Raw genomic sequence first — 21719 nt, 5'->3', positions numbered from 1 at the left:
TGGCCCGCGAATGAGGCAGGGGCATGTCCCCTCCTCAGGAACTCAGCAGCATCTTTGCCCGTTGGAGCTTTGTCGGCACCAGGGGTGTGCATACCTGGCCCTTCCCACCCCCTGCCCCCACTCTGAGTGGGTTCTCGGTGTAGGAATGAGACCTAAACACGCAAAACTGGCCTCGTGTGTCCCACCCAGACGGGTGAGGACAAGGGGGTTACATAAACAGGAGGGAAGTTTCCGTTATTACTTCAGAAGTACCCTTTGGCCACAGCGGGCACATTTCTCCTTTCCCTCGAGGGGCCACCTTGCGCACCCAGACTTTCACGCACTCCGGCTCCGGCTCCTTGCGGCCGGGGTCAGCGCCTCCGACTTGGCTTTCCCTGGGTCGCGGAGGTTCGGGAGGCGCCAAGACGCTGGGAGAGCAGACTCCGGTCCAGCTGCGCGCTCTTCATTCGCTGACACCGTCTCCCCACGCCCCCGGGGTCCTCGCCACTTGCCCAGTGGCCCCGCGGGGAGACCGGGGGCGCTAGGCGTGGACCGGCCAGGCAGGCGGAGCCCGCTTGTGGGGGTTGGGGGTTCCAGAGAGGTTTTGGGAACAGTCGGCATAATACGGACGTTTGGAGTCTGGGATGGGGTTCCCAGGGAGGTTTCAGGGAGCAGGAAAGGGGCCTAGGGCCGCGCGCAGAAAACGCGGCTATTCGCGGGCGCCCAAGGGGGCGGAACCAGTCAGCTGGACCGCACTCGGCCGCCGGGGCAGGATGCGCCGAGGAATCGGGGTTGCCAAGGACAANCGGCGTCGGGGCCGGGGGTCCAGCCTCGCCGTTGCGCGTGGCCGCTTGGAGACGGCGGCCGGGAGAGGGGCGCTAACTATTCTTAGTAACAAATTACTCACAGCCGCAGCAGCTGCTCCGCGCCCACCGCGCTCTGCTGGGCCCCACAAACGTGATGGCAGCGACAACCCTGTTAGGTAGGCGCTATTGTTACCCCATCGTTCAGACGAGGAGACTGAGGCGCGCAGAGGCAAAGTCACCTGCCCAAGGTCACACAGTTAGTAAGCCTAGATTTAAACCCAGGTCAGCCTTGGCTCTAAAGTGATCACTCTTAACTTTGGGACTTTAAATGGGGTCACTCAACCTGAACTGGACCACCCTATACTGGGTCACATTGCCCTTTGGTATTTCTGTCCTGGTACATGCTTTTTGTCTTCTCCTTAGTACTTGCATTCCATCCCCCACCCCCACCCCAACTCACCTCCTCCCACCAGAAGCTTACCTTTCTGAAGCCTGAATCAAATGTGTAATTTCTCTGCCCCCAAAGCTTCCCATCACTGTAGAAGGAAATTGAATTCTAAATTAAGTCCTCTGTATGGCCAGCAGGGCCCCTGCTGAGCTCTCAGAACCCACTCTGAACTGTTCTCATCCCCCTTTGCTTGCTCACTGCTGTCCCCGGTCTTTCTGGAACCCCTCCTGAAGCTGATTCCGTTCTCCAAGGTCTTGCTGCCCCCCATCCACCCTGTGTAAAGCCCACCTAGCTCCAGATTTCTTATGGGGCCGTCACCCCTGAAGTTGCCTTCTGTTCACTTGTTGACTGTCTGTTCACCTGTTGACTGTGTCTGTCTCCCCCTTTAGAATGTAAGCCCTAGGAGGGCAGGGCACTGTGCATTCCCTTGTGTATCCCTGGCTCCTGGCACATTGCAGATGTTCAATAAATATTTGTTGAATGAATGAATAAACAATGGCATTAGATACACTTTTTAAAACCCCAGGACATGAACATTCTGGAAGGTGCCCACCTCCAGCACAGGCCAGATGACCTGGCATTAGAAGCCTGAATTCCTGTTTGGTGGGTCCGGGAAAGATGTCTGTGGCTGGTGACACAGGGAAGCGACGGTTCTCCCTGCTGGCTGGCTGTCTTCCCAGGTGCCCTCGCCCACCTCTGGGTCTTCCTTTTCCCATGCCTAGCCGCTGTGTCTTCCACGCCACCTGGATGCTCCTTCCCCTCACCTCCCAGGTTGGGCTTCAATGCTAACTCCTCAGGGACATCCCACCTGCTTCCATGCCCGAATATATTATGTTCATTTTGTAAACTCTTTGTCATTGTAACTGTAGTTGGGCAACTCTTTGTGCAACCTCTTGTTAAGTGTCTGTCTGTCCCTTAAGCCCGTGTCCGTCTCGTTCGCTGCAATGTCCCTGACACCTTAGCAGAGCCGCGGCTGGACATCCACTTGCATAGTGGATCCTCGGTAAACAGTGATTCCCAGTGGATGGTGGAAATCGCCTACGAGTCCTGTTAGGTACGCTGTCTTCTTTCGAGGTTTCCAATCAGCCACCGAGAGCCTGGGATCGAATGAGCTTTGTGCTTGTTCTGCTTGGCCCCACCATGGCTTGGTCTCCACGTAAACCCAGATGCTTCGAGCACCGCAGACCTGCTCTCGTCTCTTTGTCTTGAGAAGGCAGAACTTAAATCACGCCCCTCTCCGCCTCTCCCATATATTTTTTTTCTTAATTGCATTTTCAGAATAAAATTGTGCCCTAAAATTCACCCTTTTAAAGTGTACAATCAGTACGTACTGGGATAGTGACAGAGTTGTGCCACCTTGAACCACTGGTCCTGGAGCATTTTTATCACCCACANCGGTCCTGAACATCACGCCCCTATCCTCCCCCCACACACACCTCCTCCAGCCCTAGGCAAATTCTAATCTGTGCTCTGTCTCTAGATTTGCCTGCTCTGGACATTTCATATAAATGGAACCATACACTATGTGACTTCCTTCACTGAGCATAATGTGTTCAAGGTTTATCCATGTGGTAGCCTGTGTCCGCATTTCTTTCCTTTTTATGTCTGAATTCTCCCCCAAATCCTACACCACGGAATCTCCGTGTGACCTACAGGTACCTGTGGGTGGGTAGAGGCGTAGGAGGAGGTTAATTACATAATATTTAATTATATGATTACAGTGGGGCTCTTTATTCTGAGGAGGTGAACTGAACGGTGCATATGCAGAAAGATTTTGGATTAACAACGATCTGGCGGTCGCATATAAAAGTGCACTAAATGAGAGTTCTGGAACCTCTCCTAGCACAGATCAGATGGCTTTTGTATTCAGCGCCTGGATCCTCAAGCCATGATTGGCAACACCATGGGTGCCTAAGAAGTGGACATATCAGGTCCCTGGTGGCGACATTTGTCCTTAGTGCTTCCCGGCTTTGCCAGCTCTCAGGCGAGGACCCCTCTGCCTTGCAAGGGGCAGCTGCTGTGCTCCCCGACCCCCCACCCATTCTCCTCCTTATTCAGCAGGAGTCACCAGGCTGCCCTCTTCTCCAGGATGCCCTCCTGGAGTTCCCCACAGGCCACATCCCACTGCAACCGTCTGCGTGACAGCTGAAAACTCCGACCCCATGCAAACACTTGTGTTCCGATCCCACGCAACCACTTGTGGCTTCTTCCTTTCTCTGTTGCTGTTCCCAACTTTCCCATCAACCCCCACCCCCCGCTCTCCTGGTAGTGTGGGATGCACGTAAACTTGACAACAAAAGTCTCGCCCTACCAGGTTTTCTTTATTTTGGAATAGTTTTCCCAGTGTGACGCCCGGCTGGCGGGGGCTCCTCCTCTCCTTCCTGCTTGTCACGTTGCCGGAGGCGAGGTCTGTTCAGTACATTGTCCGATGGTTCCTGGCGATGGTGGGGACCCCCTTGCTGGCTCTGCTGGGCAGTGCATCCAAAGGTCTTTGGAGCCCTCGCCACCCCATTCCACTGGCACGAGGCAGCCATGGCCCCTCCCCCTCACTCCCGTCAGTGGCCCCCACCCTCACCCCAAGCTGTCACGTGGCTCCCTTCATCCCTGTGGCTGGCCTCACCGTGGGCTGTCCAGATGACCTCTTCCCCCTTATTATCCAAGACGTTCTCTGTCCCCAGGAAACCTTGGATTCCCACTGTGCCAGCTGCAGCGTTATAGGAAAGAGCGTTACAGGAAAGAGGGNATATTCCACCCCCCACCCCCCCCATTCTCCCATCCCTTACCTGTTTCCAACACCTGGTCTCCAGGCCCAGCCTTTGCCTCCCGGGCGCCCCCTGCAGGAACTGGAAGGAATGGGTTTAGTTCCCTTTCTTGCCGGGCGGTGGGGCCCCCACACCGCTCTGTCGCCTTGGCCTTGGGGTGTCACTCACTCACCTTCTTCCCCAAGTGGCATCGGACCCGAGCGTTTAAGGCAGAGGCTCTCAGACAGGCCTGGTGGGGTGGAAAGGGTCTAGCCTTTGTTATCACTCAGGTGATTCAAACCAGAACATTCTCCCCTAATGTGCAGCTACGGCAGTGGCCACGGTTACTAGGTTATTCTGGAAACACAGCCAGGCGTGTGTGATGTCCTCCATCTTTCTGCAGGTGGAGCGCTGTAAGTTCAAAGCCGCTGGCCCCCAGTGGGCTTCAGCTGCCCCCCCTCCTCGCATCTGCCCGCCCACCCTGGAAGTGCGCTCCGTCCCCACGCTCAGCCTTGATTCCTGCCTCCTACCTCCCTGGGTAAATGGAACAGCCTGAGGGAACTTCCTTCTGAGGCTCTGCCGACACTGCCGCCCCCTTCCCTGCACCGGGCCCACGCGCCCTTCCCACTGGGACCTGGGTGCTTGCGGCCAAGGAGAGCCGCCCCCTGGGTTTAGCCGCCCTGCCCAGCAGGGCCCCTTCCCTCTTACGTTGCCAGTTTTCCTTCTGTCCAGCATCATTCCCATTTTTATATAACATGTTGTAGAAAACAACAACCATCCTTCTCTCCCCTTCTCACTCCCTCCAGCCGCCGCCCCCTGTCTCTGCACCCCCTCTACAGCCCCCTGAGAAGCCTGTCTTTGGGACCCCATTCCTCCCTCCCCTCCTTTCTTGGGTCAACAGCCCATCGGGCTCTGGCACCTCTTCCGAGCAGCCCACCCTGCTTTGCCCAAAGTCCCGTGACCTCTCTGTGGCTACACACACACACACACACACACACACACACACACGGTGGCCCTTCAGTCCTCCCTCTTGCCTGGCCCCTGGACAAGTCCCTCCCCTGTCCCCTTGTCCTGCTTCCTTCGCAGGCCGCCCGCCCCACTGCGCCTCGCCTCTCCTCTGGCGTCTCTTGCTCAGTCTCCCCAGCTGGTTGTCCCTTTGCTGCCTGACCGCCTGGCTCAGCCCTCGGGTCCCTTCTCTGTCTCACCCCCTCGCGGTCTGAGCCGGTCGCTGGGCCGGAGGGCCGCCTCCCAGCTGAGGACTGTCACATTACAGCGCTCGCTGCAAGCACCTCCTGTAGTGCTTTCCTCTGCGAACCTGCGGCTTCAGAGCCCAAGTCCTTATTTAGTCCACTTGTCTCAGCTTGGTTCCCAGACGCTGACCCCGAGGCAAGAATTGAAATGGGGGCGCCTGGGGGGCTCCGTCGGTTACGTGTGCGACCTTGACTCAGGTCACGGTCTCGCGGTTCGTGGGCTGGAGCCCCGTGAGGTGCTCTGCACTGACGGTATCGAGCCTGCTTGGGATTCTGTCTTTCCCTCTCTCTCTGCCCCTCTCTGGCTCATGCTCTGTCTGTCTCAAAAAAAAAAAAAAAAAAAAAGAATTGTGAGTGGTTGGGGACCGGGGTGATCCCGGTGGGAGTTGGGGAATGCATAGAGAGAGGTCAGAAAGCCAAAACAGCAAGTTACCTCTGGGGACAAGTGCCACCCCCGGGAGCCCTGGGAGTTGGCCCCACGAGGGTGCAGAGTGCAAGGTCACTGGTGGGAGGCTGTTCCAGGGGTGCTGAGCTGGAACTCCTGGCCCGCCCTTCCTGCAGGCAGAGCCAAAACCCGAGGCAGAGTCTCCGCTGGCCCCCCTGCAACCCGCCCGGCTGCATGGACAGGGCGGAGGCGGGCACCACAGGCTCCGCTGCCCCCCACCAGCCCGTCTCGGTCCTCCCCACCTTAGGAAACGGCAACCCCATTCATGCTTCCAAGGGTCAGGCCAGAAGCCTCGGGTCAGCCTTGACACCACTCTCGCACCTACATCCACGCCCCAACCTGCGCTGGGGCCCGGGCTTCTCCCACGGGTCTGCGCCTCTCCCCTCCCACAGCCCCTCGCTGGTGCCCTCCTGCCCCCCACCCACCCTGTGTGCCCCCAGCACAGCAGCTGTGAGAGGCAGCCATTGAAAACCCGTCAGACCCTGCTCTGCTCTGCTCTGCTCAAAACCCTCCGGTGACCCTCTGCGTTTCAAGGTCAAAGCGGTCTTGACACCAGCCCGCAAGGCCGCTGGAGATGTGCCCCCTCCCTTGGCTGACCCCATCCTGTACCCCATCTCCCTCTCTCTACTCCAGCCACAGTGCTTCTCCCTGTTCCTTGCACTTACCATGCACATTCCTACCTTAGGACCTTTGCACCTGCTCTTCCCTTTGCTGGGATGCTCTTCCCCCGGATACCTGGGCAGCCAAGCCCTTCATTTATTGCAGCTCACATTTACCTTCTTTTTTAATGAAAAAGTATTTTAATGTTTATTCAATTTTTGAGAGACAGAGAGAGAGAGAGACAGAGAGAGAGAGAGAGCAGGCAAGTGGGGTAGGGACAGAGAGAAAGGGAGACACAGACCTGAAGCAGCTCCAGGCTCTGAGCTGTCAGCACAGAGCCTGATGCGAGGCTCGAACCCACGAACCGCGAGATCATGACCTGAGCAGGATGCTTAACCGACTGAGCCACCCAGGCGCCCCATGTTACCTTCTAAAAGGGACCTTCCCGACCTGCCCACTCCCATCCCCGGCTCTGATTACCTCCCCCTCTGAGTGTTCCCCTATCACTCTCTGACTTTTTTTGTTTATTTACTCTCCGGGAGAAGGCGAGTTCTCTGACTCAGAAAAGCCCATCTGTAGTTTCTGTCACCTGTTCTGGATGGGGTAGTGAGTGGGCTTGACCGGAATCAGCCATGCGGGAGGTGGGAGCACCTTTCAAACGTGCCGCCAGGTGACACCAGATGGACTTGTTCGCATTCTGTCGATCACATACCCACGGCAGACTTAGCGTGACCAAACCTTCCCCCGGTGAGAGGGGCTGAGGGGTGCCCTGGCCCCAGCCATGCGACCGTGGGCAGGTGGGGTCACCTGCCCAGCCTCGGCTGCTCTGCCTGTGAGGCAGGTTAATAACAGGCCTACCTCCGGACGGTGGGGGAGGGCGGATGGAATGAGGCCCAGCATGGCACCCAGCAGGCAGGAAGTGTCCAGGGGTGTCCCCGGGTAATTCTGCACAATACCACTGGGCGCTTTCCACCCACCAGCCCCTCCCCTCCGCACCGGGGAGCTGGCCGGACCTGTATTCGCATCCTGCCTGCATTCTTACGCTGGGTGCCCCGAGCCAGTGCCGTACCTCCTTGTGCCTCAGTCCTCCCACCTGCAGAGTGGGCCTCCTAACCCCGACCTCACAGGCTCCGTGGGGAAGGGAGCACTCTCCACTGGTGACTTCCGGTGACCTTAATGTTTCCCGTTTCTCCTAGTTTCCTTCTAGGACACCTCCCCTACTTTTGGAAAAAGGATGAGGTTTGTGGCCGCATGCTCCAAGATGTGTTTTTGGATTGGTGGGTCCTAATTGTCGTTCGTTGCCCTTACTCCAGCCCAGGTCCCTCATGGGGCAGCCCTCCCCCCTCCCCCAGGCCAGCTCACACACTCCCCGATCCCCGGCCAGGTCACTCCCACCCCCAAAGTCCCTCCCCGAGTGGTTTCGAAGGCAACCTCTGCCCTTTGCAACTGTGTGACCTGAGACTAGACACAGAAGCTCTGAGCCTCAGTGTCTCCACCGCAAGCTGGGTGGCGGGTGTGACTCAATAACAGTCCTTGTATTCGTTGGTGCTTTGCACTTTCCAAAGCGTTTCAGAGACACGGTATCTCTTGATTCCCAGCAAACTCTTTTGGGTCAAAGGAGGAGCGTAGCAACCCTATTTCGTGGCTATGAAAACTGAGACCCAGCGGGGGATGTGACTCGGCAGTGGGACCATGTTAAGCCCCTCCTGGGATGGGACACCCTGATCCTCCCTCCGGGTGGTGATGATGATATTCATGTCTCCCGCCGCTGACAGCCTCCTTTGGGTCATTTTGGTTTCCAGGGCTAAGAAGTACGGACCCGTTGTGAGGGTCAATGTCTTCCACAAAACCTCGGTCATCATCACGAGCCCTGAGTCGGTCAAGGTAGGAAGCAGAGCAGTTTCCATGGGGAGAGCCCTTCCCTTCCCTGGGTTGGGGACACAAAACTCGACCCCAGAGACTGTAAGAGAAATATCCCAGAGTCACCAGCATTTGGGCTCGTCTCCCAAGGATCCAAAAGTCAATGGCATCTTTCTCTCTGACCACCCACCATATGGGAGTTTTGCCCAAGTGATGCGCACACGCTTAGATAGCTCTCCCCTCTTAACCTTGGTTCCTTCATCTTCCAGGTGGGATCATAACCCCTCTGTCTCAGGGCTACCTTGAGATTTAAATATCAGTGGATTCATTTAACAAATGTTTATATAAACAAATATTTATTTAACAAACAAAGGGGCAAAAGATACTTAAACATGTACTTCTTTACTTCCCAATTATTAACCCATTTAATCCTTACAGGGATAGAGACTCTTATTAGTACCCATTTTAGAGCAGGAAACTGAGACGGTCAGCACTGATTGGCCCCTACTACGTGCAGCGCAGTACCTGCGATGTAGGTACTAAGAATGGCCTTCATTCATTTACTTTGAAGTTGGCTGAACTGGGCTAAAGTCTGGCCTCTGCCACCACTCTGGGCCTCAGTTTCCTCATCTGTAAAATGGGGATGATGCCTCTTACATGTGGTTGTAAGAATGGAAACGAAATAGTATATGTCTGAGCCATCTAGCTCATGCCTGGCACATAGCAGTTGCTCAATAAATGATGGTGCTGTTTTTCTCACGGTGGGTACACAGCAGATGTGTGGAGTGAGCTTTGGCATGAGAGAGATAAGATGCAGCTTAGGGCCCAGACAGGAGAAAAGCTGAACAACAATGGTGTCTCTGTAAGGATGTAACAAATAATTTTTTTGAAGTTTAATTTCAAATATGGAAACAGTTTAAGATTTTAGGGGCAACTGGGTCTCTCAGTTGGTTGAGTGTCCGACTTTGGCTTAGGTCATGATCTCATGGTTCATGAGTTCAAGCCCTGCATCGGACTCTGTGCTGATGCCACAGAGCCTGGAACCTGCTTCAGATTCTGTGTCTCCCTCTCTCTCTGCCCCTCCCCTGATCTCTCTCTCTCTCAAAAATAATAAATAAACATTAACATTTTTAAAAAAGATTTGTAAAGCATGCTACTGAAAACCATACACAAAGACCTTCATGACACTCAATGAGAACAGTTGAACAATATATATTAATATGATGCATTGCAATGGTTAATTTGCAAGTGATAAACCAACCTTGAATTCCAGCTCGTGATACAATTTGCTCCTCTCTGCTAAGAGTTTTTGTTTCTATATTTGTCTTGTTTGAGGATCAGATTAATAGGCCTCATAAGAGGAGTTGGGAAATGTCCCCTCTCCTCTATTTTATGAAGGAGTTTATATGGGGTGGTGTTATTCCTTCCCTTTATGTTTGATAGGATTCACCAGTAAAGCCATCTGGGCCTGGCATTTTCTTGGATGGAAGTGCTTTTGTTTTGTTCTAATTACTCAATTTATTTAATTGATTTATGGCCATTCAGATTTTCTGTTTTCCTTGGGTTTGGTAATTTATGTATTTATTTATTTATTTAGAGACAAAGAGAGCACAAGTTGGGAAAGGGCAGAGAGAGAGGGAGAGAGAGAGTCCCAAACAGGCTTCACAATGTCAGCAGAGCCAGATGCGGGGCTTGAACCACGAAATCGCGAGATCATGGCTGAGCCAAATCCACCCAGGTGCACCTGTAATTTGTGTCTTTCAAGGAATTTGCCTATTTCATCTAATTAAAATCATTGGTATAAAGTTGTCCATAATATTTATTGATTACTTTTTTCATGTCTACTGGATCTGTGGTGATATCCCTTTTTTCATTCCTGCAAATAATTTGGGCTTTCTCTTGTTTTCTTAATCAAGCTAGCAAAAGGCTTATCAATTTTATTTATCTTTTCAAGGAACCAGATTTTGGGTTCATTGTAATGCTCCATTGTTTGTCCATTTTCTACTTTATTGATTTCTGCCCTTTGTTATTTCCTTCTTCTACTCACCTAGGGTTTAATTTATTCTTGTTCAAATTTTTAAGGTGGGAGTTTAGAAAACTGATTTTAGACCTTGTTTCTTTTCTAACATAAGCATTTACAGCTATGCATTTCCTTGTAAGTACTTCTTTAGGACAAATGTACCACATATTCCAATATGTTGTGCTTTTATTTTCCTTCAGTTCAAAATATTTTCTAACTTCCCTTGTGATATCTTCTTTGAATCAGGGATTATTTATGTGCATACTGTTTACTTTCTAAATATTGTGGTCTTTACAGATATCGTTCTGTTATTGATTTCTAATTTCATTCTGTAAGGTCAGCTGAAATACTTTTCATGATTTCAATCCATGTAAATGAATTGAAACTTGTTTGATGACTGTCACTATCTTGGTGACTGTCCATGAGCACCTCAAAGGAATGAATATTCTGTAATTGTTGAATGGAATGTTTCAGAAACGTCAGTTAGGTCAAGTTGGCTGATAATGTTATTTGAATTTTTTAAGTCCTCACTAATTTTCTGTGTACTTGTTCTAGAAATTACTTTGAGAGAAATGTCGAACTCTCCAACCACAATCATGGGCTTTTCTATTTCTACTTTTGGTCCTATTGATTTTGCGTCATGTATTTTGAAGTTCTGTTATTAGGTGTGTACACATTTAGGATTAATATGTCTTTGTAATGAATTGTGTGATTTATTTTTAGAAATGTCCCGTTTATCCTTGATAATATTCATTTCCTGAAGGATATTTTGTCTGGCATTAATATAGCCACTCCAGGGGTACCTGGATGGCTCAGCCAGTTGAGTCTGCGACTTTGGCTCAGGTCATGCATGATCTAGCAGTCAGTGAGTCCGAGCCCCATGTCGGGCTCTGTGCTGACAGCTCGGAGCCTGGAGCCTGCTTTGGATTCTGTCTCCCTCTCTCTCTGCCCCTCCCCCACTCATGCTCTGTTTCTCTCCCTCTCTCAAGAATAAATAAACATTAAGGAAAAATAGATAGCCACTCCAGCTATCTTCTGCTTAGTGTTGCTTGGTATATCTTTTTACCATCCTTTTACTTTTAACCTATCTGGGTTTTTAGATTTAAAGTGGGTTTCCTCTAGATAGTATATAGTCAGGTCTTGTACCATCTGACAACGTCTGCCTTTTAATTGGCGGGCTTAGCCCATTTATATTGAATGTAATTATTGACATGCTTAGGTTTAAATCTACCACACTGTTAGTTGTCCTCTGTCTTGTTGTTTGACACCCCCCCCCACACACACCTTTCCTGCCTTCTTTTGGACTGAGTATGTTTTAGCACTCCATTTCATCCTCACTATTTGATTATTGGCTCTCTTTCTTTCTCTCTTAGTGGTTGTCCAAAGGTTTATAGTAAAATCTTTAACTTATATCAATCTACTACTTTGTCTCTGTCTGCTTTTAAGGGTTTCTCTTGATCACTGGTTTCAGGAATTTGATCATGACCTGCCTTCATGTACTTCTTGTTGTTCAATTCTATGTAAGAATCTTTGTACTTCTTGGATATGTGGGTTCCTTGAGCATATTTGCAATATTTGTAATGCATGTGTTAAAGTTCTTTTCTGCAAATTCCATCATCTCTGTTATTTCTGAGCCTGGTTTTACGTAGGTTTTTCTGCTCTTTGACACGTCTGGTGATTTTATGTTGGACACTGGACATTGTGAATTGTACACTGTTGACTTCCCAATTTTGTTTTATTCCTTTAAAGAGTGCTGGGATTCATTCTCGCCGATGGTAAAGTTATTTGTGGGTCAGTCTGATCCTTTCCAGGTTTGCTTTAAGATTTTTGCCTTAAGGGTTGATTTAGTGTCGACTTTTACACTAGAGCTAGTCTAGCCTCACTACTAAGGAGCGACTCTTTCTTCTGGGGGCCGCTAATAAAGGGCTTACATCTGAAGTTTAACTCGGGCCCCTGGGACCTTAAACAGTTCTTGGCCTGTGGAAGCTCTGAGAATTGTTCAGCCTGTAGTTACTCAGTAATTCTCCTTGTCCCAAAAGTTGTTTTTGCTGGTCTTGTGTCCACTGTGCATGGGCACGGGTTGGTGGTATTCATGCAAAGCTGGAGGGGGTCCCAATGCAGATTTCTTCACAGCTCTTCCTCTATGCACTTCCCTCCCCTCAGGTCCTCTGCCATACAAATTGTAGCCTCCTCTTGTGTGTCTGGACTCTGATCTCTGTCTCATCAATTTGGAAAGCCTACTGGGCTACATTTGAGTTTCATCTTTTAGTGCCTTTATCCTGAAATTGCAGAAAGCTGGAGTAATCTTAGGTCATAGGTCCCACATCTTTTTTTTTTCTTTTCCTCTTCTCTTAGGATGCACTTCCTGTGTTCAGTGTCTGAAAACAGACACGTCGTGCATTTTGCCTATTTTTCTGATTACTCGTGGCAGGAGGACAAGTCCCCAGCAGTTATCCCTTAGTGGGCGGAAGTGTGTTGCCAGTGTGGACAGCCAGAGAAGGTGCTGGGGGTGCCCTGTGCACCCCTCACAGCCCAGGACCCAGCTCACTGGGCCTTCAAAGGATCCCCAGCCCCAGAGACTACAGGCATGGGGACCCTCGATTTTGGGAGCACCTGACTGGAGCCTGTGTGGAGGCTGCTGTGCCCTCAGCGTGGGGATGCCTCAACTCGGGTTGGGAGGGTTGGCCTAGACCTTGGACTATTTAGGGATGTTGGAGAGGGACCTGGGAGGTGGGTCTTTACTGTCATGGGGATGGAGCCTACAGGTGGGGGTAGTGAGGGAAGTTGGTTTACAAATGACAGTTGTTGGGTGGGGGTGGGGTTCTCAGGAAATGGCTCATGCCCCACGGTCAGCCATTTTGGGGGGTTCCTTTTAGCTGAAAAAATTGATATGAGATCCCTGACCTAAGCTCCCGGATACCAGAAGCCCCTGGATTAATGTACAGTAGAGATATCATCTTCCTGCTTCCCATGCTCACAGGACGGAGCTCAGGGTGCCAGGAGGCAGGCCTCTGGGATCCAGCACCTCTGCTGCCCCTCCCCACCTCTCTTTCTGCCCGAACGCAGCACGTGGCCCAGGCTTCCCCTGCCTGGATCACAGCCTTCTCTTCCTTCTCTGCCACGGCAAATTGCCTGGATTCAAATCCCATGTCCACCATTCACCGTGTGTGGTGACCTTGGGCTTGTTTTACATCACGGTTTCTCCGCCACATGTAAGATGAGCATGAAAGCAGCACCCGCATCTTAGGGTTGGCTGGGCACTAGATGCGCTACCGGAGGCTGGTGTGCACCTGACGTTTGTGAAGCACGTGCTGCGTGCCAGGCAGTGTTCTCAGCACTTTTCAGGTCGAACAAATTGACTCTTTGCAGCCGCCTCCCTGGCCAGGCACTCTTCTTATCCCCATCCTGTGAGATGAGGAAACCAAAGGCAGAGGAGATGAGGAACTTAGTCCAGGGCGAAGCCAAGATGTTGAGCCTGGATCCAAATTCAAGCCAGCTGACTCCACAGCCTGAATTGTTAACCCCTTGGCTATGCTGGCTTAAGAGCTGTCAGCTAAGTTATTATTGTTACCATCCACCTGGTGGCGAGGCAAATTGATCCTTCCTCCGGGAAGCCTTCCTTGGCTTCCACGGCTGGGTTGGCACTAACGATGCTGAATCTGTGCCAAGAGTCTCTCCTGTGTCCCAGAAGCGCCCCCACCGGGCTTCTTCCCTTCCCTGCTCTGGTTTCAGAGCAGCACCTGCCTTTTCTTGTTCTCGCTGCTTTAGAAGGTGGTGCGGTGTGAGGTCCGTGCGTGGGCATCGAAGTGAGGACCCCCCCCCACCACTCCAGCTGAGTAGCCACGGAATATCACTTCACCCCTCCCTGCCCCGCTTTCTTCCTCCCCAAACAAGATGCTGTTGCTTGAAGACAGGGCTTCCGGAAGATTAGGCGAGGTTGTGTGGAATGGAGTGTTCCCACCACAGCTGGCCCCCGGTCAGTGGTGATTGTTGGGCGTGTTTCACAAGAGTCCAGAAAACCGCTGAATCCTTTGCAGCCTCTCATGGGTACATGAGCTCATGTTGGCTTTTTGGGGATGTTTAGAAGTTCCTGATGTCAACCAAGTACAACAAGGACTCCAAGATGTANGGGGGGGGGGGGGCTGGGGGAGGGGCCAGGAACCTCTGGCTGCAGACAGCCCAGGGGGCCCAGGGCACTGGCTGCCAGTCACACCACAGCTGCCCCGTAAATGGTGGCCGCTGCTCCTTCCTTCTCCTCTTTCCCCTCTGGATAGCAGGTGGGAGTGTGGGAGTTGCTAGGTTGGTGCACATAATCACCCCCATTTCTTTTGTATTTTATTTATTTTTTATTAAAGCTCACAAAATTCTTCATTTTAACCACGTCGGAGTTACAATTCGGTGGCATTTGGACCATTCACAGTATGGTCTAACCATCAGCACTGTGTAGTTCCAGAATATTTCCATCATCCCCAGAGCTGACCCTGTTCCCATCAACCCATCACTCCCCCGTCCCTTCCTGTTTCTCACGTCAAGCATTTGTCTCCCACAGACTGTTTGGCCAAGGCTTGGTGTCGGAATGTGACTATGAGCGCTGGCACAAACAGCGCAGGGTCATGGACTTGGCCTTCAGCCGCAGGTGAGTGTATCCAAGATTGCGGGTCTTGGGAAGAGAGAGGTCTTCACCCGAGGGGGATGAAGGTGGAGGGAGAGCCAGGCAGGCTGCTCGGGGTGGGGTAGACAGACAAAGGGCTAACCATCAGGGGCTGAGTGACACTGATATGGGGGGGGGGGTCTTTTCGCTTCTCCTCTGGCTTTTTATTCTCTTTATTAGAGTTCTCATTTTTGGTAAGTGTTTATTTTTTACATAACTTTTTACTTAATGTTTTTTTTTTTTTGAGAGAGAGAATGATATGAGTGGGGGAGGGGCAGAGAGCAAGGGAGACAGAGGATCTGAAGTGGGCTCCCTGCCCACAACAGTGAGCCCATATGGGGTTCAAACTCACAAACTGCAAGATCATGACCTGGGCCAAAATCGGATGCTCAACCGACTGAGCCACGCAGGCGCCCCTGAATAACTTTTACTGAGATGTGGTTTTTATAACACATATTTCACCCACTTATTCACAAAATGGAACAACTACCACCATAGTCAAATTTAGAACATGTTCGTCACCCCCAAAAAGTAGGCACTCCCCATTTCCCCTCAATGGGCTCAGCCCCTGCAACCACTAATTTATTTTCCATTTCTATGGATTTTCGTATTCTAGACATTTCTTGTCAATGGAATCGTCCGACATTTCTTTCGTGTCTGACTTCTCTCACTCAGAGAGAAGGTTTTCAAGCTTCATCCATGCGAAAGCCCATTTCAGAACTCCACTTTTTACATTGCCAAGTGGAATTCCATCATATGGACATACTGCTTTTTCTTGTCCATTCATCAGTTGGGAGACATCTGAGATGTTTCCAGTCTTGGCTGCCATGAACATTGGTATCCAAGCTTTTGTATAGATGTATGTTTTCATTTCTCTTGAGTGTGTACATACCTAGGGGTGGGATTACCGGGTTATACGGAAACTCTGTGCTTAACATTTGGAGGAAGGTAATCTTTTATTTGGATATAATTTCAAATTTACAGAAAAATTTCCAGAACAGTCTAAGGTACTTCTGTATATCTTTTGCCCAGATTCACTTATTGTTTATTGTTTAAATCACCATTTGTTTTATCATTTCTTCTTGATATGCACATATAAACATATTTATCATTCTGTGTGTGTATATATATTTATAATTTTTTAATATAGTGTACTTTTAAAACCATTTGAGAGTAAGTTAGAGACATTGTGATCCCTTCCCTTAAGTACTTACATGTGTATTTTCTAAAAATGTGGACATTATTTTGGATGACTATAGTCCAGTTATCAAAATGAGGAGATTTAACATTAATCCAATACAGTTATCTAATCTACAATCCGCATTCAAGCCTTGTCATTGTCCTCGTCATCATAGCTAAGGTCCAACCCGGGTTCACAAGTTGCACTTTGTTCCCACATCTCGTTAGCCTCCGTTGTTCTGGAACAGATCTTAGTCTTTCTCTGACTTCCCTGATTTTAAGATTACAGGCCACTTTTGTAGAATGTCCTTCAATTTCTTTTGCTCTTTCCATACAATTACACTCAGGTGATGCCTTTTTGGCAGAGATGGCAGAGAAGTGGGGTTGTGTTGTCAGGGCATCATATTAGGAGGTATGCGTTGTTGATTTGCCTCCCTGCAGGAGATGTGGCAGAGACAGTGTCCTCCAGGTTTCTCTACCATTAAGTTACCATTTCGTGCACAATCTGTGGTTGACTGTATCAACATCCTCACCTAAACTTTCATCGCAGCCTCCCTGGCCTCCCTACCTTCTCCGATGCATCCACCTCACCACCCCTGGAGAGATCCTGCTAAAACTTAGATCTGAACACATTGCTTTCCTTTCCTGAAGCCTTCAAAGGCTCCCTATCACCTGAAAGATGAAGGTCAGATTCCACCCACCCCCAGTCTGTCCTCTAGACCCCTCCAGCCTTTGGACCCTCTTTCCTCCATCTTTTGGGACCCCTGGGTTCTTTCTGGCTTCTCTGCCTGTGTCCCTGCCCTTCTCTCTGCCTTGTGAGCTCCCCTGAGAAATTCCCACGTCTACTTTGATACCCAGCTAAGATGTCACTGCTAGGGGACTGTGGTCCCTGATCCTCCGAGGCTGAGCTCTTGCCTCCAGCATGGCTCCTGTCACACCCACTGCAGCGATTCTCACTCAGCCCACCTCCACCACCAGACCTCGGACAGAAGGAGAAGACACACCCTCTCCCTGGACTCCTGTGCTCAGCACTGCACCCGGCACTTTGTGAGCCATCTGGGAAGTCCATAGCGTGAATGAAAACATGAATGAAATAAGGAGTTGGAAAAGTCTTGTCCTTGCTGGAAAGTTGCCAGGAGTGCGAATGAGGAGGAACAGACTAGAAAGAAGCATTCATTTAATAAATTCTTGTTGTGCCAAGAGCCGGGGTTACAAAAGCCAGGCAGGGCGATGCCCGCAGGAAGCCCCGAGGCTGTCAGTTCTAATCAGCTGGCTTCCCCGCTGTCTTGGCCGCCCGTCTCCAGCACACAGGACCTCCCATTGAAACAGCACTTTGCGTTTTCCTAGGAGCTTTCATAGACACTTTTATTTAAAAATCTTTTCATTGTGTTAAAATACACATACCGCCTGTTTCGTTTTTAGGAACACAGTCCATGGCATTAAGTGCGTTCACGCTGTTGGGCTGACATCACCACACATTTTTTATTTGTGTCTCGCAATAAGGTAATCATCTGAGAGATGGCAGTTTTATTAGAAAGGCAACATTCACAAGGTTGTATAAAGAAGCTCTGGGAGCTGCCTGGTTGTGTTTGTCACGTGGTACGTTCTTGGTGAGTCCACCTTCACCGGTGAGAAAACACGACCTGCTAGTGAGTGTCCTCTCCAGCCATGATCTACACAGAACATTGTCACATACTTTGAATAAAATCATGACCATAAATTGCCAGGTTCTGCTTTTCTGGATACTACTTTTACTGGAAGACCTTGCTCTCAACCATTTCAATAAAAAAACAAAAAACAAAAACAGGTGGGTTGGGATTTTACTGTGCTGCAAACACTCCAGCCCAACATTTTATATCCATAATGACCACGGGAGATTCAGTGTTAGTGTGATGGTCAGCCACGCGCCACCCAAATAGTCAGCCTTCTTAAAACAGACACAACTACAAATAATCTCACATATACATATATACTTGCCAACCATGTAAGTGTCGTGGAGAAGTCGAGCAGCTATGGAAGCACGTGTAGGGGCTACTTGAGGCTGTAAGAGACATCTTCCTGAGGAAGTGGCTTTCGAGTATCATCTGGAGAGTGGGCAGGCATTCAGGGCCTAGGGATGGAGGGTGGGAGGGCAGAGGTCTCCAGGAGAGGGGATAGCATGTGCAAAGGCCCTGAGGTGGGAAGGAGCATTGTGCTGTGGAGGCACTAAAAGGCCATTATAACAGGAAACAGGGTTGCTGGTGGGCATGTAAGGATGTCCCCCACACTGTTGAGGGTGACAGGGTGCTTCAGAGTGCTTTGGGTTGGCAAGGGACCAGAGCAGAGTGGCGCCTTCAGTAGAGGCCACAGAGGATGAACCCTGCAGGCGGCATGGGTGGGGGCTGGGCAGCAGTGAGCCAGGAGGCTGGGGCCCGGTGGAGCCGGGAGCCAGGCCAGGTGGATGGGCAATGGAGAATGATTTTCTTTCCTGATTAAAAATTCCCTTTCCCGGAGCACCTGGGTAGCTCAGTCGGTTAAGCATCCGACTTAGGCTCAGGTCATGATCTCACAGTTCGTGGGTTCGAGCCCTGTGTCAGGCTCTGTGCTGACAGCTCAAAGCCTGGAGCCTGTTTCAGATTCTGTGTCTCCCTCTCTCTCTGACCCTCCCCTGCTCACACTGTCTCTCTCAGAAATAAATACAATGAAAAAAAAATTCCCTTTCCTCCCATTTTCTCTAAAAACCTCTTATTTGGAAACAATATCAAATTTCTGAATAAGTTTCAAGAACGAGAATAGGACAAAGAGAGGCGCCTGGGTGGCTCTGTCAGTTAAGCATCTGACTCTTGGCTTTGGCTCAGGTCATGATCTCCCCAAGTCCCGTGCCGGGCTCTGCTTGGGATTCTCTCTCTCCCTCTCTCTGCCCCTCCCCTGCTGAAGCTCACGCTCACTGTCTCAAATAAATAAATAAAAATAAACTTTAAAAAAAGAGAAGGGGAGGAAGAACACCCATACCCTTGACCCAGATTGGTAACACCGAAAATTACTTTTAATTACGAAAGCAACCGTTTTTCTTAGTAAAAACTCAGAAACACGGAATGCGCAGAGGAGCCACCTCCCTTCTCTCACTTGCTCGGGGTTACCATCTCTTGGGAGTCTGGAGCGTGTGCTTCCATCCCTGTGTCTAGCTCTGTGCTCGGGTGACCAGCCGGGGTAGCTGTCCTCGGGGCGGGAGCGCCGTGGGAAGGGAGCTCTGGGTCTGAGGACTCATTTCCACGCAGAGTTGGGGGCCGTGATTGCTCAGGGACAGGGAATGCAATGGGTGGGCGAGGAGGGTGGGCAGTGCCAGCAGAGGGGTCCTCGGGTAGGGACCGTGGAGCAATTCAGAAAAGGCGGAGGGACAGTGTTCACCCTGTGTGGAATGGCGAAGCCCCAGGGCCTAGTTTGATGACTGCAAGCCCAACGTGGGGGCCGAGCCTCAGGGGTGGCCCCCTCGACTCTGCACCCTGGTCCCCTGCCTAGAGGGGTAGCCGCGGGCCCGGAGGCCACTGAGGCTATGCTGCTTCCCCAGCTCCCTGGTCAGCTTGATGGAAACGTTCAACGAGAAAGCGGAGCAGCTGGTGGAGATTCTGGAGGCCAAAGCAGATGGACAGACGCCCGTGTCCATGCAGGACATGCTGACCTGCGCCACCATGGACATCCTGGCCAAGGTGACAGGGGCGTGGCAGCCGCGGGAGGGGCAGTGCCACGTGGGGCCAGGGCTGCTCTCCCTCCGCCTTCCCTTCCTGGGGGTCGCCCTCCCTCCTGCTGCAGCGTCGACCCCTCGTCTGGGCGGGGAGCTCCCTGTTTCCTGGAACAGGCAAAACAACTTCCCTCGAGATCACAGCAGCCAACGCGTTCTCTAGGCTCGGACACCGGCCTGCAAGAGGGGTGGGGGCTGGGCCGTGTCCAGTCAGTGGCGGAAGCAGGACTCGATCTCAGGTCTGCCCGTCTCCCAGCCAGAGCCTGCCGCCCCCTCAGCGCCCGCCCCGGGTCTGGCTTGGCTCAGCACTGCCCCAAAACCCCCCGCACAGTTAAGCAGCCCAGGCGCCCGGACTGAAGGGTCGTTGTCACTCTGCAGGTCACCGGGAAGCTGGGTGGCGAAGGGACACCAAGGAACGTTGGTTTGTTGAGCCAACAAGAAGCCAAGTTTGTTGAGTGGCTACTATGTGCTGGGCAGCCCTCACCATATCCCAGGGGGGTAGAACCATCGTGGGTAAGGAGTCCGCGCCATGGTACACATGAACCCTGCACACAGGGCCTGGGTCTGTAGCTGACCAGCAGCAGGCTCTGCCCTGGGTCTTCAAGCCTCACTGCCCCCCAGGGATGACCTCGCCCTCCTCTCTCCCCCAGGCAGCTTTTGGGATGGAGACAGGCATGCTGCTGGGCGCCCAGAAGCCTCTGTCCCGGAAGGTGAAACTGATCCTGGAGGGCATAACCGCATCTCGCAACACTCTGGCGAAGGTAACGTCTCCACAGCCCTCCGGTGACCAGCCACCGTGGCTGGCTTTGTCCTAATTTGCGGGAGCACCTCCTCCAGTGACCTTTTCCCAGAATGGGTCTTGAGTTCAGTATGACCAAAGTGATGTCCGCACCAGTTAGGATCTGCCTAGATCACCTCAAGTAGAGGTCTGAGTAAATTAGTAAAGTGGCCCTGAGGCAGGCAGTCTAGGATGGCTGTGAGAGCGCCACGATGTCAGGTGTTCGTGGAATTCTGTATCTTTCTCTTCTGCTGTCTCTAGCACATCACCTCATTGTTATAAAATGGCTGCGGCAGCTCCAGCCATCACCTCCTTGTTCCAGGCATGAAGGAAGAAGAAGGTGGAAAGGTGGTACTGGAATGGATTCCCAGACAGTGGCCAGGGCCCTTTCCTGTTCCCTGGGACTTAAGCTTCTGAGCTTAGAGTCCCCTGATGCCACCCGGTCTTTTCAGCACTTGATTGTCTCTGGCCATGGCTTCCTCCGACCACGCAGTCCTAGCCACCTCCACCTTCAGGGAGCCCTTCTTAGCTTCCGGTGCGATGTGGGTCTTTCCCACACTATCTAGGGATTTGGAATTGGAAGGGAAGTCGATGCTTCCGCTCACTGTGCTGCCTTGGTCTAGTCTCCTTGGCTACTTTACCCTTTCTAGAACATTCTCACAGTCTTCCCCTTGCTTGCCAGCGCTGCTGTGGGTTTCTAAAGTCGGTTCGGAGCTGGGGGGGAGGGGGGTGGTGAGGTGCGCGTGCCCGGTCCGTGACCCGAGCGGGAGTTCTGTTCAGTTCATGCCGGGCAAGTGGAAGAAACTGCGGGAGATCCGGGAGAGCGTCCGCTTCCTGCGCCAGGTGGGCAAGGACTGGGTCCAGCGCCGCCGCGAGGCCCTGAAGAGGGGCGAGGACGTCCCTGCCGACATCCTCACTCAGATCCTCAAAGGTTCGAGGGCTCCCGCGGGGGCCTGGGGAGGGCCGGGTGTCTCGTGTCACCCATCGGGGCGGCCGATCACACTGGGCTCGGGGTGTCTGCTGGCTCCCGGGGGAAGGGCATCTGGGTCCCTGCGGGTGAGGGGCGGGAGGGCCACCTGACACCCTCCTTGCCTTCCAGCTGAAGAGGGGGCCCAGGACGATGAGATCCTGCTGGACAACTTCGTCACCTTCTTCATCGCGGGTTTGTAGCTCCAGCGGGCCGACGGCTCAGGGCTTTGCACAAACGGGGGGGGGGCCAGGCATCCCCTTCTCCCTGACTCTGG

General features: G+C 51.8%; 1 protein-coding gene and 1 long non-coding RNA gene across 2 annotated transcripts in view; one reads left to right on the top strand and one right to left on the bottom strand.

The window, feature by feature from the left end:
• Positions 1 to 3579: 3579 nt before the first annotated feature.
• LOC144245426 (uncharacterized) lies at positions 3580 to 4357 on the bottom strand. The gene is made up of 4 exons (XR_013339259.1): positions 4168 to 4357; positions 4017 to 4076; positions 3854 to 3937; positions 3580 to 3698 (listed from the first exon to the last, which is right to left on the bottom strand). It is a non-coding gene; the product is annotated as an uncharacterized LOC144245426 (long non-coding RNA).
• Positions 4358 to 6901: 2544 nt separating this feature from the next.
• CYP46A1 (cytochrome P450 family 46 subfamily A member 1) overlaps positions 6902 to 21719 on the top strand; it is a 33056-nt gene continuing 18238 nt past the window's right edge. The window contains exons 1-9 of the mRNA XM_077780825.1: positions 6902 to 6939; positions 7466 to 7546; positions 8072 to 8153; positions 14234 to 14277; positions 14669 to 14785; positions 19527 to 19665; positions 20348 to 20458; positions 21256 to 21406; positions 21575 to 21637. Of these exons, the coding sequence (XP_077636951.1) occupies positions 6902 to 6939; positions 7466 to 7546; positions 8072 to 8153; positions 14234 to 14277; positions 14669 to 14785; positions 19527 to 19665; positions 20348 to 20458; positions 21256 to 21406; positions 21575 to 21637 (826 nt within the window). The remainder of the gene's footprint in view (positions 6940 to 7465; positions 7547 to 8071; positions 8154 to 14233; positions 14278 to 14668; positions 14786 to 19526; positions 19666 to 20347; positions 20459 to 21255; positions 21407 to 21574; positions 21638 to 21719) is intronic.

The sequence above is a fragment of the Crocuta crocuta genome, unplaced genomic scaffold (genome assembly GCF_008692635.1).
Source record: "Crocuta crocuta isolate KB4526 unplaced genomic scaffold, BGI_CrCroc_1.0 scaffold299, whole genome shotgun sequence".
Classification (NCBI taxonomy): Eukaryota; Metazoa; Chordata; class Mammalia; order Carnivora; family Hyaenidae; genus Crocuta; species Crocuta crocuta.
Note: the sequence above shows the minus strand (reverse complement) of the source record. Positions and strands in the feature narration are given on the sequence as shown.